At 25.5% G+C, this 18,925-nt stretch overlaps 1 protein-coding gene across 1 annotated transcript; it reads right to left on the bottom strand.

Annotated features, from left to right (window-relative positions):
• Positions 1–6,471: 6,471 nt before the first annotated feature.
• LOC126895366 (RING finger protein 207-like) lies at positions 6,472–17,959 on the bottom strand. The gene is made up of 14 exons (XM_050667167.1): positions 17,639–17,959; positions 16,003–16,151; positions 15,500–15,606; positions 15,276–15,437; positions 15,020–15,192; positions 14,213–14,404; positions 13,686–13,956; positions 13,361–13,621; positions 12,850–13,013; positions 12,377–12,657; positions 11,838–11,950; positions 11,675–11,771; positions 7,241–7,490; positions 6,472–7,128 (listed from the first exon to the last, which is right to left on the bottom strand). The coding sequence occupies exons 1-14, from the start codon at positions 17,842–17,844 to the stop codon at positions 6,813–6,815; spliced, it is 2,742 nt and encodes a 913-aa protein (XP_050523124.1). The 5' UTR covers positions 17,845–17,959; the 3' UTR covers positions 6,472–6,812.
• Positions 17,960–18,925: the final 966 nt, after the last annotated feature.

Here is an 18,925-nt window from a genome sequence, read left to right as displayed (position 1 = left end):
GGCATAAAAAATTAAACTTCTAGATTCTTTTTTTAAACGAAAATGCGTTTTCCAAAAAATAAAATGAAAATAAATAATTAAAAATCAACAAAATCAGTTATAACGTATTTTAAGACTTTTACATGTTTTTTACTGTATGTAGTGTTTTTGTGGGCTATTTATTGAGAAAACAACATTGAAGTTATTATTTTTGAATTTCTTGTAAAATTTCCTTTACTTGAGTTTTACTTTTATTATTCTAAGTTAAGAGAAAAAAAAGTTATGAGACATAGATCAGTTATTTCTATTAAATTTGACTTTACGACTCAACTTAATAGGCCCGGGGGCACGGGTTAACCTTAACGGATCGGTCCCAAATTTTGCACAGCTCACTTTTTTGACCATTAAAAAAAAATTAAGGGGTAGCGTAAAGAAAAAAAAGACATTCGATTTTTGAGGGCCACCCTAATGTACATAGATAATAACAACACGATATAATTATTAATTATGAATGTATATTATATGCACCAAATATTACAAATTAGTAAACACAGTTTTTAAAAATTTTGGACATTTTTAATGAACAAGGTATAAAGTACTTAAAAATATTTTATCCTCTTGAAAGGCTATCTAAATAATTTTAGAAATTAAAACAACTTCAATCTTTATATTAAAGTTGTTATTTTAAAAGTAGTCACTTTTTAAATAGACTTTGAATAGTCTATTTATCAATTTAAAGGATACGTATGCGTACCGGAATCGTATAGATGCGAACATAGCAAGATTTATTATTTTGTTTAACAATAAATCAAAGTTTGAGAATGGTTAATTAAGATAATTTTTGTTTTAAGAATATAACATATTAATTACTTTAGTTTATTCTTATAATTGTATTCGTATATTTTGAGATGAACTTTACTAGACTACTCAGTAGTATCTTGAATATTTAAAATATAAAATAAAGCTATATTTCAAGATAGAAGTGTGGTATCCGTAAACTATTTTATTAAGTATAAATTACTTTAATATCGGCAAAAAGTTGAGTTAAGGAGTGAATGGATTAAACCGTGTTGCACTATTTAAATATTTATGTATGTATTTTTCACAAGTCTCCAAGTCTAATTATTACTATAATTGTTTTTTTCAGTAGGTACAGCAATTATAAAGAATAATAGCATAACGAAAGTAATTTCGAAGTCCCCAATCAATTTTATTAGTATAAAAACATTTCATCATAACTTTGGGAGATATATAAAGGCGAGGTTTAGAATTATGGCTTAATTTTCTGGGAAGATTCTCAATAAAACTAAATTAACGACATCTATGGTGAATTCGTAGATAAAGTTTTGCAGGTGTTCAATTTTTCAATATACTATTTTGGAATTTGACAAGCAACTCTATTGAACAAGAAGTTAAGTGTAATCAATATAAAAATTTTGATTCATTAAGTATTTGATAATTTTACATTTAAGTTATTAAACAAGGGGTACCTGGCTTTTAAAGTCAAATACTCATAATTTGTTAATCCTTTTGACACTCAATTTTTGTTGATAGAGGTGAAAATAGAATTTTGTTGTGGCGCATATAAAAAAAATACTTAGTATCCTCTCCTAATAAAAAATAATTCTGCTTTAATATGGAATTTTTGCTTTGGCGCCATTCTTATAATTTATTTTTATTATTATAATTCATTTTATATATTCTTAAATTAATTTTGATATTTTCAATTACCTATAAAACATTATTTACCAACTGTTAATTATATTTTAGAATCGTCTATTGCAACTTATTTTTTCAATTGGGTACATATATAATGAACAAGTTTATTTATTTATTAACAATCTAATTAAAAAAATTACTTAACTATTACAATTTTTAGATCAATATTTCAGAAAGTATTAACAGTTTAAAGTTTTAACTGGCGTTGAGGAATGGGTGCTGTTGCTATTTTTATCGCTAGTCAATTTAACTAAATGTTTCCTTGACTCACTTTTAAACTTCTTCATTTTCAGTTCCTCGTTTTGATTGGTTACTGGGGTTGTACGATTAGAAACTTTCGTGCCAGTAGATACAACTTTTGGATCTTTTTGAATTGAGCGATTTAAATCAAAAGTATATTCTCTTATTTTTTTTTCTTGAGTTAATTACTATTGTTATATTTTGTTTTGCAGCGCTTTTTATTAATTTTTCAAACATCAAGACTGTATTAGTCACATTTACTGAATGCATATTTTCCATTTTTTGTATACAGTATATATAAATAAAAGTATTAAACTAAATATATATTGCAACACTAATAACTATAGAAGTATGAAAAACTTGATTAGTCGAAAATTTAAGAACACGTAAGTGAAATAAGTCTGCAGGTAATTTTCATGTATATTTAACAAATGTATTATTTATGTTTATCTATAGAAACAAAATAGTTGTTTATATATTGTTTATAAAACATGGAAATGCGTTGAGCCTGTATTTGATTATTTATTATAATTCCAAACGTTATAACGTTTGGTTTTTTTCATAACTTTTAAAATACAAACATTATTTAAGAACAGTTATAATAATAAATATCCAAATTCTCAAACCAACCTATTACTATTACATATTTTTTTATTTTAATAAGATTCATAAAAAAATTCAATATATATTCTGTTATATATCATTAAGTATAAATAAACTGCCTTAAATTTTAAATAAAACTAAGGGGAATTTTCCAGAAAAGGATTCCACCCCATTTATTTATAAATGTTCCATTAGAGGCAAATAGTTTATATTTACCTCTTAAGAAATAGAAAATTCAAAAGATAACATCAGAGATTTTAACTCTAAAAGTTTAATACATTATAATTAATAAAAAAATAAACATTAAATATAGTAAAAAAAAAAAAAAATCATAATATAATCGTAGTTAATTTAGTTAGTTTTTTCTTAAACATTTCCCTAGTACGCTTAGCAATAATTTCAGATGACTAAAAGGAAATAAATTATAGCTATAAACAAAATTTCTGATTTTCATCATTAACCATTAAATACAATAAAAATTAAAAATGCTCATTCATCTGTGTAACTATACTTCATTCATAATATTAATTGTTCAAAATACTAGTTTTATAGTAGTAATTTTCATAAGAGTAAAGTTTACCATTTTAATATTACTCATTTTAGAACAACAAGCTTATAATTCATGTTTTTTTTCACAATTTCTAATCATTTATTATTAGAAATAGATTATTATTTTTAATACATTATCCCATAAATTACAACAAATGTAACAATGTAATTATTTATTTAACTACATAATATAAAATAAATAAGAAAATACTGGAGACAAAAGACCTATATTGAGGCTTGTAATTAAAACTTAATTATTAAATGTCCTAAGTGTATCAATCAGGTAGAAAATTTAATTTAAATAAATAATTTTCACCTTACAATGAAAAGGTTCTTACGCGACTTTTTCGTAAAACTATTTTTTTTTCGATTGATCTCAGTTGTTCTTTTTACGCTTTATAATTGTATTGAAAAATATCTAAAATATATTTATTACTTATATAGAAGGAAATATTGCATTTCTTTAGAATTTAGTGATGCGTATGGTATCAGACCATGTGGTTGCGCGAGTGGGATAAATTTTTTTTATATATAACTATTAATATTGATAATTTTTTTAATTGTATCTTGAATCATAAATCGAGTAAGAATATGTCAATATTAGAATTTATTTTTTATGTTTTTTAAATTTATTTTTAAAGGCAATTGCAAATTTATTAACACATATTTAGTTATAAAAGTTGGTATTTCTGAAACCGAGCTCATACATTTGTTCAAATAAGGAAGATTCTAAATAATAAAATATTTCATTTAACTAGAATGAAAAGGTTCTACATGTAGAGCCTTATATTCTTACGACATATTCCAGTAATATGTCATTTACTCAGCTTATAACTAATAAATACTTGATAATTAAATCTCATTACATTCAGTACAACCAATTACAATGTCAAATATTTCTAATTAGAGGTTCAAAACAATCACTTCAAACTAATTCACTTTTTGAAACTATAAAAAATTAGGATTATAACTTTAACCCAACTTTTATATAAATGCATTTATTTGCATATAAATGAAAGTTTAAGGATCGGTTAAGTGCAATTTTAAATATTTATTAGTTCTAATAAAAATATCAAATACGTTTTTCTAGCATAATTATGATAACAATGATATTGGAACTAACCACTATATGTTTAAAATTTATTATTATTCTTTCGTCTAGTACACAAACGTGTTTAATGCGCTTTTAAACATTTCTGGAGATTAGTTTTAAATTTTATATTGTTATTAGGGTTAATTTTAACTGTTTTTTTAAAATATAATACAAATCGTATTCTCCACCATCATAATATAATAATTGATTACTATACAACTGACATTTGTAAAATACGTTGATTAAAATTTTTAAAGTTTATTTATTTCATCTATGAGTAATAAAACCCTTACTTATAATGTTTATTATGAGGTCAATAAATTATGCTTAGTATGATATCAATAAAAATTTTTAAAAAAATATGAATCAAAAAAATTATATAAAATAAGTAGGATACCCCACATACTATAAAAAGGGGATTGACTGGCGGATGACGGTTTGACCACGATCGTTTCCGTCGCCGTTAGTTTTATGTTCGTATCGGTTTTACCAAATTTGTGTGTGTGTTACTATTATATTTGGAATACAATTATTTATAAATGTTATAAAGACTTATTATTACTATTAATTTATTAAATCTCGTTAATTCATTATTTTATTAGTGTGTGTGTGGCTAGAGTTATTGTCGGATTGTTGGTCCTCCAATTAATGCAAATAGTTATTGTTTAAGCTGGCTATTTTCTTGGCTAAACCGTTCTTTAGTTGGTCAAGGGAAAACGTAATTTTGCTGGTGCCTATCAAAGGGTCGCCCTTCAGTCTGTTACTTTCTAACTACGAAATATGGTATTTTCCGAAAATGAAATATGCACCTATGAAATTTAGGGTTGCCAACTATCCTACATTGGAGAGGACAGTTATACATTTCAATATATCGACTTATTTTTATAGTAACTCAAAAAAAAAAAAAAATGAATGATATATGTAAATGGCAGTTTTCTATTATTAAAATGATATATGTAATTAGTTATTGGTTGATCTTGTATGAGCATAAGAAAATTGAGTTACTATATATTTATTGAATAAAATGATATAATATAATTTTCTCTCGGGATATGAGTACGAGGGTTTTATGAGAAGATGTTACATATAGATAAAACAAAGTGATGTTTGACAATTTATTAATATAATAATAATTTGAAATAGAAATTATTGCGATTAATTATTACACTTAAATTATCAACAACGCCACTCGTACCAGTAGTTATCTAAGCTTTTGCTAACTGTGAGTCGTGTCAATAAATACCTCGAGTAGTATAGGAACTGCAGTGGGTTCTTTATCTTTGCAAGAAAGTCTTTATTTGTATTGACTAAACAGTTAATTCACTCAAAGATTGGGAGTAGACTACTAACTTCGTATAAACGTTTTTAATTTTTTTTATTTATTTAAATAATATTTTATTCTACAGATCACTTAATTTTTCTGGTTCCTTACCTAATTTATGTTCTCATTACACTTAACTTTAAACCTTATAAATCTTCTGTAAAAATGTAAATTTAACTTGGTGATATTGGAAGTAAGGTTGAAAAATAAATATGTTTCGATTTCCTGTGTGAAATTATAAGTTTGTCGAGCCACTTCTTGCACTTGTTAAAAGTTCACAAAGTCAAAGAGCAGCGAGTCGAATTGACAGTTTTTATGTCCTTTTATATTAATTTTAATTCATCTATATGTGCAAGAAGTGTCACGACCTTTTACTATATCTGTTAATTACTCAATTGTGTTAGTTATTACACATTATTTGACTTAAAATAGATGATTTTTCACAACTAAAGAATTTCTTATAGTTATTACATTACATTTGTATGAATGCATTTTTATAAATATTTCTCGGAACAGTTTAAAAGATTAACATGAATAATATATATTTAATTTGGTGATTAATAGACAATAATTTATAGACTACTGAATAATGAGTGATGTATGTGTTATAACATTTTATAAAAACCACAAATTATTTGATATTTAATTGTAATCTTAGATTATGCAACCATAAAATAGAACCCCTTAATATTTGTGTACAATAATCAACAATATTTTATCTTTGTTTTTATTATTAATTTGTCTTATTGTTTATTATTATTTCTTATAATTAACCTCTCTTATCAACTACGATAATGTAATAGAAGTAAATTAATTAGGTTTTTATTTCATATACTATTTCTATTTATTTATTTTTAATTATTTGATCTGGTAATTTTTTTTAAAGTAAACAATTTTTTACTAAATTGTTCTACAAAACACAATTTGAGAGTTTGTAACTCTAAATTTCATTGAAATATATAATAGATCTATTAACTCATTGTGCATTCATATAAAGTAATAAAATTTAATAATTTTAACGAAATTCATTGTTAATTGTTATTTTTAAATTATTGTACATTCTATTGGATTCGTAGGTTTGTTATAAATAAAAAATAAATGTCATACATAACATACTTGTAATTTAATAAAATAACTGCTTGACGTAGTTAGTTATGCTTAAAAAAATAAATCATGAATTTCTGGGCTAGCAAAATTGTTAAATGTAGTTCTGTACTTTGGCACAACTCGTATTTAAATATTTTTAAAATTAATATAACCTATTATAGAGGAAAATTAAAATTGATATAAATTTATACTAATTTATGTCTATTCCATTTTATTCGATTTTCTATCTAACGTTCTAACTTTTTGAAATTCTCTAACAAGAGAGCTAACAGCTTCTTCGTGGCCCTCAAAACTATCAGCTTTCCTTATTCCATCTTGAAAAGCGTTTAAATTAAATTGACTACGAAATGATTCTGGATCATGGCAAAATTTACTTGCTTCTGGAATAACTGACTTTTTTCGTGTTGGAAATGTTTCCCAAGATCTTTGCTTTCGCACACTATTAGTTTTTCTGGAACGACAACGAACAGAATTAGATGCTCGAGCTGATTTTTCATCATCTGGAGTAGAGATTCGTCTACAAAAATTATACTTGTCATGTTTTATATTAAATTAAAAGTTTTAAAAGAAAAAATATTAATTATCCACAAGTAATCAATAATAATTTTAATAGTTTAAATTATTATTACTTAAAAGATGACTCTTGATACATGGCAGTTATACCACAATCCTCGGTGTCTGAGTGTGGATAACGTCTATGTTTTCTTGTTACAGCATTAGGTGCTACCATAGTTTCTTGATTTGATGACATATTTTTTTTATGTACTTTAATCCCTTGGTTTTTACAAACATTTGACCCTTCGCAGCTTATTGTTTCAACTTCTCCAAGAAACCCTTCTGTATAGTAATCGTATGGCTTTTTTTCAATTTTTCGGGAACCTTTTTTTTTAAAAATAAAAATAAATCAAACCTAATTCAAGACTGAAATAAGTGCAAAAACGAGACATTATTAACCCTCTTATTATCCCAAAATGTTGAGTATATTAATTAAGCTGTCCTTTATTTTTTAAATACGTCAATTTAAGGAATATCGGTTGGAAATTTGTTTCTATGCGCCTAACGATAATGTAACAATAATGATTATGCCCAGCTAGCTCAGTCGGTAGATTACATCTATTAACCGTTGGTGACACTTATTTTTTAGATTATTAATTGAAATTTATTTCCATAATGAGAAAAATTATATAAATAAACAAAGTAATTTTAGACTACAATATTCACCAAAACAAAATTTACTTTAAAATACTTAAGTGTTATTTAAAATCGAAAAATATTCTAAATCCCGTTTAATTTGAAAATTATGCGAAGTAAATAAGAAAGAATGTTTTTTTTATAGTCAGAATGGATAGTCTAACGATCCTTGCGGAATCTTGGAGGCTGAGGATTTTAATTACAATTGAATAATAATGATAGAAGCTCTGCGCATAAGCGTTGCTATAAAATCTGTCAAATAATAAATGGATTTTGTCCCATAATTAGTTTGTTACTTTGACTTTTTAATGAATATAAAGAAGGAATTCTAATTTAGTAATCTTGTATATTTATAATATGTTACATAAATGAATCGGTGAGTGGAAGAACAATACTAGTAAAATTCGATATTTCGTTTTTTTTTTACGAATAACTCATCTAATTTAGATCTAAGTATTTAGTGTAAAAATAGTACTAGTTCAACCTTTTTTCACTTGCTACAGGTATATTTATTATTTTGATGAGTGGAAAAACAGTGTTTTTATTATCATTTATTTATCTCTATGGTTATCGTTATTGTTGTGGTGTGAATGTGTGCTTACATTATTAATTTTTTGCAATATTAATAATATTTTTTTATGAGTACATATTTTGTTTTGTTTTTTTGTTTAAACGTTTTTGTGAAATAAAAATGACTGACTCTGACACTACCTCAGATGAAGAAAATGAAACACCAAAGATAGGAAAGAAACGCTAAGTTTATCCTCAAACATGGAAACGTCAAAAAATTAAGATCGCTCGTCAAAATGGAGCTTCTTATACTTCAGTATCGGGTAATCTAATTACTTCTAAAATTACTGGTCCTAATTGTGTTTGCAGACGCAAATGTATGAATACGTTTTCCAATGACGAAAAAAAAAATAATTCATAATTTATATGATGGAAAACCGAAAAATGAATTTGATACTTTTTTACTCGGGCTGATCGAAACAAAATCTGTGATTAGACGCCGCCAAAGGTCTGAGATTGGTGGAGCAAAAGCAAAACCAAGGGCGAGTAATTTTGCGTACTTTGTCAAAAAGAACGAATTACGCATATCTGTTTCCAAACAGGCTTTTATGAGATTGCATGCTATATCACATATTCAAGTGCAAAGATTAACAAGTATTTTGTTATCTGGTATATCACCTTAAGATGGATGTGGAAAGCACAACAATCGACCGTCCAAGATAAAAGACGAATTCATTGTAAAGATTAAAGAACACATTGTATCATTTCCGCTGGAAACGTCTCATTATTCTTCTAAACCTTTACGGTATTTGCCTTGTACCTTAAATACTAAGGAAATGCACAGATTGTTTATTAAAAAGCACCCAGATCTTGAAAATAAAATAAAATATGAGTACTACCTAAAGTTTTTTCAAGAAAATTATAACTTCAGCTTTCGTCGACCTTAAGTGGACGTATGTTCAGAGTGTGAGAACTTGGGATCAAGAATCCGGGATAAAAACTTAAATGATAATGCAAAGAGAGTAGCAGCAGCGCAGTATTTAATCCACAAAAAACGTGCCAATAAGTTGTATAATAAACTTAAAGAAGTTGAGAATCTATGTAAGGAAAATCCTAGTGTGGCAGCAATATGTTTCGATTTTATGCAAAACTTTCCTTTACCTAATATACCTGTTCAAGAGGTATTTTATTATCGTCAACTGTGGGTAAATACCTTTGAAATTCATGATTTAAAAGAAAATACAGGCCACTGTTACGTGTATCACGAAGGGCAAGCAAGAAAAAGCCCAAATGAAGTTAAAAAAGCTTAAGTTACTAAACAATAAAGTGTTACTATTATGTTTTAACTATTCCTACTATTTTATATTATTTTTATTTTAATTTAAAAGAAGTTAACAGGGAAATTATAAACAAAAACATAATTGAGAAGAAAAACAGTACTTGTCCAATGATATTTTTAAATTGTTTTAAAATAAAAAAAAAAATTTTTATGACCAATGATTGTAATAACAAGCTATTAGGAACTTTGTAAAAACAGCTACAAAATTTCCTGGCTTCTAAAGTCTATAAGTTACTGTAAACAGAATTTTTTAACTTAAAAACTTGATTATCTCAAATTTCACTTTTTGGACTAGTACTGTTCTTCCACTCACCGATTCAAATGTAATAATGATAACATCATATTTTATGTTAATATTATAGTGATAATATAATTACAGTACAAAATTTGAACTTTATTCAACTTAATTAACAGAATGTACATCAAGCTCAATATTTTGAGAAAATATTGAAGTTTTTTGCATTTCTAGGCTACAGTATTAATTTCACGGAAAATATTATATTATTTGAAATATTTTCAGATGTATCCATATCTTTAGTATTGGGTAATTGATTCGGACTTGCAGAGTCCGTTTTCGGATAAGGTATTATAATATGTTCTGGAGAATTAATACTGTTGCCTAGAAATCCAAAGAAACTTCAATATTTTCTCAAAACATTGAGCTTATTGAGGTAATTAAATGTTTTTAATTAATTTCTTATATAGTAGAAAATAATTTTTCAGAAATCAAACTTTCTTGTCCACTTTCAAGTTCTCAGTTATATGATAACGGTTACAGCTTATTAACCACACAATTAATACTACAGAATACTACAGTTAGCAGAAAAACTATTTACTATTAAGGTTTTAGCTACTAGTTTGATAATTAAAGATAATATATCAATTTTTATTTGAAACATAATATTTTTTTGAAAACATGTTTTTAATAATGATAATTTTATCCTATATTTTTAATATTATTATTGAAAATAATAAAAAAATCTTTGCGTTTAACGTCTAAAATTACAATTGAATAAAACTGGTCACTAATGTTTAATAATAATTTGATAACAAAGGAGTTTAAAATATAAACACGTATAGTGGGAATGTGGCATAGTTGGGATAAGTATAGATGATATCTGACAGTGATTAAAATCACTATCATAAGAAACACTTCGATGCAAATCTGTACTTAGTGTATAATTTTAAGAAATTGATGAATTATTCCAAAAGCAACATCAACTCCTATTTTCTTAATTATATCTTGATTGGTAATTCTTTGATTTTTAAGTTTAATATATCAATAAATTCTTAGTAATTTATATGATGGAGTTCTGAAAATATTTACTGCACTTCTACAAAACTATGTGATTTTAAACAAGTCTCTAAACAACAAAATTCGTTCTTCATTATTGAAGGAACGCCAGAGCCAAGAAAAATTTGTCAATTTTATAACTGTTAGAAGTTTTGTAAAAAGGAGTCTAAATAAGTTTTGGAACGTAGAGTAGTGAAGAGATTTGCCCCTCCACTGCCCTTCGTTATTATGATTTCATATGCATGGAAGGTCCTTACCTCATATATCACTCTTTAATATGCCACTAATTCTATAACCAAAAAGTTGGTTGGTTTTACTATACTTCGATTGTCTAATGAATAAACGATTTTTTGAACTACATTAACGTTATAAATAAACAAGGTGATTTTTTTTATATTAACTACTCGATTTATCCTTTAATAATAATTACATTTAAAAAAAAATAAAGCTGACATTCTTATAATGTATAAGGAATTAATTAAACATATACTTAATAATTAATAAATCGAGAAATATATAAAATTAAAAATTACCTAAAAGAATTTCCTTTATATAATTATTATTTTAAGAGAAATCAAATGGTCAATATCAAAATAATTACTCTGTATTGACGTATATAAACAGGCAATTCGTTAAATTATTATAATTCTTTTTTTTTTATTTTCCCAAATATTTATCTAATAAACACAAAAATATTTACTCTAATCTATTATAGTACATAATATATACCTTTTGCCTCTTCATCAAATATTTCAACATTCAATTTTTTTTTTAAATGATCTTTTAAATATTCTCTTAATTTGTCACATAATTCTATATTAGGATCCTGAAATATTAGTTTATCAAAGTATTTATCACTCAAACAAAAGTAAGGATTAAAAAAAAAACGTACTTTTTCGTGAATATTAGATGTTGACTGAGCTGTCAAATGTTGTACTCCGCGAATATCTATCATTTGATACAATGAACACGCTCTTGTATTCTTAACACACTCTTCTTCAACAACTAATAAATAACAAATGTATTATGATAAAACAGTCCTGTCCGTCACAGGAATATGACAATAATCTACAAATTTTTATTTTTTAAAGCTATTCCTCAGAAATTGATTTGCTAAGAAAAAACGCGATTACTTTTAATAGTAATTAAAACTGCTTGTTTTACTAAGAAACTAAAAACAAATTTAAAAAGTATGTAGCGACAAGTATTATATTTTGTGAAAAACTTTTTTTTCATTTAATTTATGTTATATTAATAACTTATAATACAAAATTAAAAATTGATGCCACTCTTGAAATAACACATATCAATTTACCATAATCTCCTGTATTGGAGAAAAATCACAGAAAAAGTTCAATTTTGTATAATTGTATAATTTATCAATTTAATTTATTATTTTAATAAACGATAAATTATTTTTAAATAACCTACCACTTTTTGATTTTGGTCTTGTCACAGGACATTCTTTAATACGTCCTTCAGATTTACTCCTTTCCCTGAATTCTTGACACGTTTTATCTCGAACGCATACCTTATCTACTATGTGTGATAGAACACTTTTTGTTGATTGTGCTTTATGAATAAATAAAATTTGTTGATCTTTTTCTCTGACAGGTGTATCTGGACGATTATCTTTCGCGTAATTTGTTTCTGATATGAGTGATGAACTACTCATGCAATGGGAGTCCATTTTAGGACAACCAAATGAAAATCTAAAATCACAAATTATAAATTTTTGAGTGGTAATAAATTATTTGTTTTTAAATATATAAATTAATTAAAATTTATCTGCATATATAACTTTCTATAAAAATTTATTAACTAGCACATAATTAGTATGCAATGACCATAAAATGAAATAATAATTTTGCTGTAAAGTGCTTGAAATTTTACTTTTTAGATACCTTTGAGATTGTTGAAGTGAACTTAGCCTGTCCAGTAAGATTTTCAAATCTGTAATTTCGTTATTACTCGGTTTAGATGTCAAACGTTTTACGTAAGGATCCAATTGTTGTGCAAGAGTTGCTAATTGTTTAACTTCACTTTGTAAAGTCACAATATCGGCCATCTAAATTTGATAAAAAATTTATAAAAATTATATAATTTTGGCAGCGGTTGGAACTTTTGAGAGTTTTAACAACGGGTTTTATAGTGGTTTTTTTAATTTAAATTAAAGAGGTTCTGGCTCTGTTAAGGTATCTTACATTTATTTTACCAATTATAATTATTGGTTCTTGCAAAAATAAATATCTATGGTTATTTTCTAGTAGTTGATATATCAATTTTAGCAATTTATCAGGATAGCAAAAACAAATTTAACAGTTTATAGACATCTTGTGCAAATCAACATTTTCGAAATGCTTCTCGTTTCCCTTAAATGTAACTTCCAAAAAATAAATAAGATTCTATCTTTACTTGTGAGTGGAATATATCTTGTTCGACATGAATTCGGTACAATTGCTCTTGCCATATTGTTTGAAAAACGGACCTCAAACGCTCTAATTCGACGCGATTCCTTTCAAGAGTGTCATTTAAACGAAGGCAGTCCTTTATTATGTTTTGATGGCGTAAAATTAAAGGTGGTACAGCTGGTGATTTTGTTCCTTGGAGAGCTTTTACTTCTCGTTGTAGTTCATTAAGTCGATCTTTGACACAACATAATTGAGTCCCTAGCTCCTAGTGAAAAAAAATATGAATGTGATCTAAATCAGGAAAACCATCGTATAAAGCAATAGTTTACTTTTATTTGAGATTCAAAACTTCTACAATGATTTGAAAATGGCCCTTCACCTTCCAAAGCCTTTGCTTTTAGCGCAGAATGTTGTTTTTTTGACGGATATGTTGACTGAGAAAAATTTAGATTGTCTTTTGATTTTGCATTTAAGATAGATAAGTTTTTGGATGATTCGTAAATTCCAGAATCTTGAATTTCTTCCTTTCCAAACCAAGGTTCTAAGCATTGTGCAAATTCTGAACGATAGTTAGTTTTTACTGTACTTGTAAGCAAAGGTCTACAATAAAAAACAGCGTATACTATAATTTAAATATTTAAAACATTTTAATTGTCTATTTTAAAGTGATAAGAAAATCTAAAATTTTACCATTCAAAGTTCAAACATTCAGATATCAGAACTTTGAACTTTAAAACTTTGGAGTTTTACATAAAAACTTAGTTTATAAGTTATGTTTTTCGAATTTAATTTCCATCACTATAAAGTTATGACATTTTCGCTTTTTTGATTATTAATATAGTAAAATTCAGCATACTTTGTTGGCTGCGGGATCTTTACTATTGTATTTAATCGATCAAGCATCAAATAAGCAATCTCGAGAAAATAATATTTATTGGAACTTGATACGAAGTTTCTACACAAAATAATATGGTGTTGAAGAATTGGTAATACAGCACTTAATGTTAATAGCTGGTTGCGAAAAGCTCTTTCCTTTATTTCATATTGACTATAAACAAACAAATAATATTTTAATATAAACGGTACATTTTTTAATGATGCAGATATATTTAGGGCTGATATTAATATTTAACAAATTATACATTTTCTTAACATGCAATAATATTAAACAGTAGTTTAACAAAGTTGAGCTAACAAAGTTATAATAACAACCATCAATTATAAACATTTTATTTATCTATTTATTTTTAATTGTGACAAGAAATTATGAAACTAAACGTATTTAATATAATATACTACAATTAAATCTATTTATTTCCATTCAAATTTTTTATCAATAATAACCGATAATTTAAAAAAATCCTAATACCTTTATAGAGGAAGATGTATTTTCATTATATGAATATAACTACGCCACTGTTTAAAATATCCACTTAATTATTTAAGAATTATTATTATGAGCTTGGAGCAGATCTATCGAGGAATATTGGGTTGTTGCATAACCCATTTTTGTAACATGTGTATCGCATCAAAAAACAGTTTTTGTGCAAAAAATGGTCAAAATGGCTAAATTAGATGATCATTCCAAAAAAATTTCTTAATTCGTCCCAGATTATAATAATAAATATTTTTTCTTAAAAATATTTATTTAAATTAATAATACCGTTGAACTTCTAAATGCATATCAGTTTGTATTTTATTGATAGCCTCGTGAAGAGTTTGAACAAAGTTATGTATTGTTGTTTTTTCCGTATCTGTATTTTGCCTTAATTCTTCTAACAACGTATGACAAGCTACAACGCCTTCTCGAATAGAGTTTTGGATATCATAAACTGACTAATAATGAATTTTTTTATTTTTAAAATGTTGTGATTGATTAAAAATATTTAATAAATATATAAATAACAAGAAATATTTACAAGTAAAGCTCTATCCAATTTTTTTAGGTTTTGGTTATATGCTACATCAATATCGACGCATGATTTGCGGCTTTCGATTGGTTTCTCTAGAACACAACTAGTACAAATTACATGTCTCTGGTTGTTTGAAAAGTAAGTGATTTTTTCATCATGCTTAGAACACTAATCATAATTAAAAACATATTAGCATAATAATTATATTATCTTAAAAAATGCACACTTACTACTTCAGTTTGTTCAGTTAGTCTTTTAGTCATTTGAACAATGTCATGTTTTGAAAACATTTTGGCTCGATGAGTGTTTTCTCGGCAAGATTTACATAATGCTTGACCTTAATAATTCACAGTTATAAAACATAAAAATTCTAATACTAGTATTTATAAATCTAAAAAGTATTTATTAACTAATAGATATTTTGAGATAAAACGATGAAATCATATATTATTTCTATTCAACTTTTTCAAAGTATAAAATAAATGATTAACTTACAATTTATTTATTTTTTTTTTTACATTTCTTAGTTTTAAATCTTGAATATATAATGCATTGTTAACTATATTTAATTACTATTTATTGTACATAAATTTATAAATTTTCATTCAAATTTTTGTAGTATTACTATTTTATAAAAATTGTTAATGCAATAAATGTTTTATTTTAATAACAAAAATTATAATATAAACTTAGAAAATTTTATATTTTATATTTTTAAAAAATTACCACATACCACAAGTGGAGCAAAAATACATAGAAGATGGGTCACGTTTATCGCAGTTAGCACAAGGTGGATTTTCTATATTGACCATCTCGATAAGCTTTACCATCAAATAATCTTGTGGTGGTAGTTGAGTCCCATCTTTCAAAGTAGTTTGTGTTCTAAAATATTGTGTTTGAATTATTATTTATAATTCATTTTAAAATCCTATTATTTTAAAGAACAAATTTCGGAAATTATACATTTTTGACACTATTAAATTGTGTACATTTATAATAGATCCACAGAAACTTAGAACTACTTATCCTTTAAGATGGACTAAATCTTCTTAAAATCCTCACGACCTTCGAAAGAAATTTTCAAAATCTTGTTCAATTTAGGATTAAATGAAAATTTATTTTAATAAACTACCGTATTTTTAATTATATGTACACACATTTTTACCGAGTATAGTTTCAAATCACTTGTACTTAAATTGTAAGAACATAATACTCCGTTTTCTAATCATTTTAATATATACTCGTAACAGTACATTAAAAATAATTTTAAATAACATTTATAAGGCCGCTTTAAAATAAAATTGATAACATTTCAATAGTACTATAGTTTTTTCAAAATAAATTATATTATGTAATATAAATATATTATGTTTATATAAAACTTGGATTTTTTTCATATCAGTTAATTACAGTTGATATTAAGATTTTAAGAAGATTCTTGTGGTCCGGATCCTCTATTGACATAAAATTATGAAAGTGGGGGGGTAGTTGAAAGGTATAGCTACTCAACGTAATAAAAATTACTGGACTCCCTTTACATGTAATTGTATAATTAACATAGATACTTCTTGTAAGTAAGACTCTAAATTTTAAGTCTTAAGGCTAATAAATTATTATTTCAGTAGTGATTTCGTAAAAATTTTTTAGAAAAAATGATTGTATAATGACTAAATGCTAAATTAATGTTTTTCAACATTTTTACCATGAGGACCTTTCTTATTGGATATTTAATTTTTAGCGACATAAACGTAATTATATATAAATTATAATTTGATGATTGTTTAATTCTTTATATAATTATTTTATTATGGCATTAATAATTTAGATAATTACCGTAATTAGCTCGCAACCCCCTAGTTGAAAAACACTGCGTTACCTGCATCATATATTTTACAGAAAATCACTGAATTATTCAGAATATTTACATAAAAAAAATCGCCTTTTATTATATTCAATAAAACGCCAGCGTTTTAAATTGCGAGGCTCTGGGTAAATCGTAAATGCGAGGTACTAAATTTAAATAACTTACAACCAAATGAGTTATTTTGCTAATATTTTTTTTATGAGGTCCAGGCCGCAAACCTTACTTACCAAGCCTTAAAATTGGCTTAGATTCTTCTTTTTCTAAAGAATATAATTAATTAAATTGATTTAAATAATTTCTGGTGGGTATTATCATTTTCTTTAAAAGAAGTTTAGTTTAAATTCCCATATACTTTACAACTTAATAATGAATTTTGTGTCAGAAATTATTATACAACTGCTCACTTTTTTGTTTTGACAAATATTTAAATATCAGTTTCATAATTTATTTAGTACTTTCCTTTTTAAATTGAATAATTATTATTAATAACGAATAATACACATACCCGCATAATGGACAATTTATTTTGTTATCCTGGATTCGAACTTTGATACATTTTGCACAAAAAGTATGAAAACAAATCAAAATACACGGATCGTTATAATAGTCTTCACACAAAAAACATAATAACGGGTTTCGGCTGGATGATACAGTGCAAGCATCAATTTCCTTTTCAAGACTAACATGCTCATTATTCAATGACGAATTCATGATCACTAATTTATTATATGAATATAAATATTAAAATTTGTTTCAAAGTATTCAAGGAGCTGATGTTATGCGATCCATTACCCAGACTCAGATGTACGTTTTCTGTACCTGTATCGACCCATGTGGATAACATCAAGTAAGAATCGCGCGCATGTGTCAAGCGTGGAAGAAACAAATCCACAATCTATAATCAAATCATATGTATCTTAATTTGATTGATACAAAAAAATATTATATTCAATGAATTATTTTTATTTAGGTTTTATTATAGTTGTATTAGCTGATAACAAAAATAATTGTTGATTATATAATGCTTATAATTAGTCATTATATATATAAAAAAAATTTATCATATTACCAATGGTGATTATTTTATTTTACTAAAATATCTTATATATTAATATATGTATATGTATAGTTGAGGAATTAGCCACATAAACATTACATTGTCTTGACGATCTCTAATTATTAAGATTTAAAATATTCCTATATTTTAAATATTATCTTACCAGTGGTACATTAAGATTTCGTCTTGAGGGAAGATATACATAAGAACATTTTTCATTTCTCCTTTTAAATGAATACAATAAAATCATGGCCATTTAATTATTTTTGTGATGGGGTATATAACAACCCAACCCCCTATGATACGCCAGTACTACCTACAAATTACACAGTATTAAAGACAATCGGAAATAATTATATGGTGTTAAAACAATTATGTTTACATTCGACCGATGATATGAATAATTTTCAAATATTTCTCCACAAAGAAAAAATGTTAATAACGCCTCTGTTACTTAAATATATTATTATTACATGAAAAAATGTGTTTATAATTATAAATGATAAAAAAGAATATTGGTTGTATATTAAATAAAGCCGATATTTTTTATGAATACACTACACTTTGTATTGTACTCACTCAAAACTGTAGATTTGAGGTATAATTTTTTTTATAATAATATAGATTTTGTTTATTGCATTAAGATTGTACTTTGAGTATTTCAATTTTTCTTGTAATTTTTTGGTGTATAAATAAAATTGTCTTTATATGCAAATTATTACGATTAATTAGTTA

Source organism: Daktulosphaira vitifoliae, unplaced genomic scaffold (assembly GCF_025091365.1).
Source record: "Daktulosphaira vitifoliae isolate Bord-2020 unplaced genomic scaffold, ASM2509136v1 Scaffold_1, whole genome shotgun sequence".
NCBI lineage: Eukaryota > Metazoa > Arthropoda > Insecta > Hemiptera > Phylloxeridae > Daktulosphaira > Daktulosphaira vitifoliae.
Note: the sequence above shows the minus strand (reverse complement) of the source record. Positions and strands in the feature narration are given on the sequence as shown.

What these genes read in the sequence shown, in the direction of transcription:
- LOC126895366 (XM_050667167.1), bottom strand. Translation starts at nt 17,844, where the DNA reads ATGAATTCGTCATTGAATAATGAGCATGTTAGTCTTGAAAAGGAAATT. An exon ending in AATTGGATAGAGCTTTACTT is followed by an intron (nt 15,193 to 15,275) that starts GTAAATATTTCT and finishes ATTCATTATTAG; the next exon opens with TCAGTTTATGATATCCAAAA. An exon ending in ATTTGATGAAGAGGCAAAAG is followed by an intron (nt 7,491 to 11,674) that starts GTATATATTATG and finishes TTAAAAAAAAAG; the next exon opens with GTTCCCGAAAAATTGAAAAA.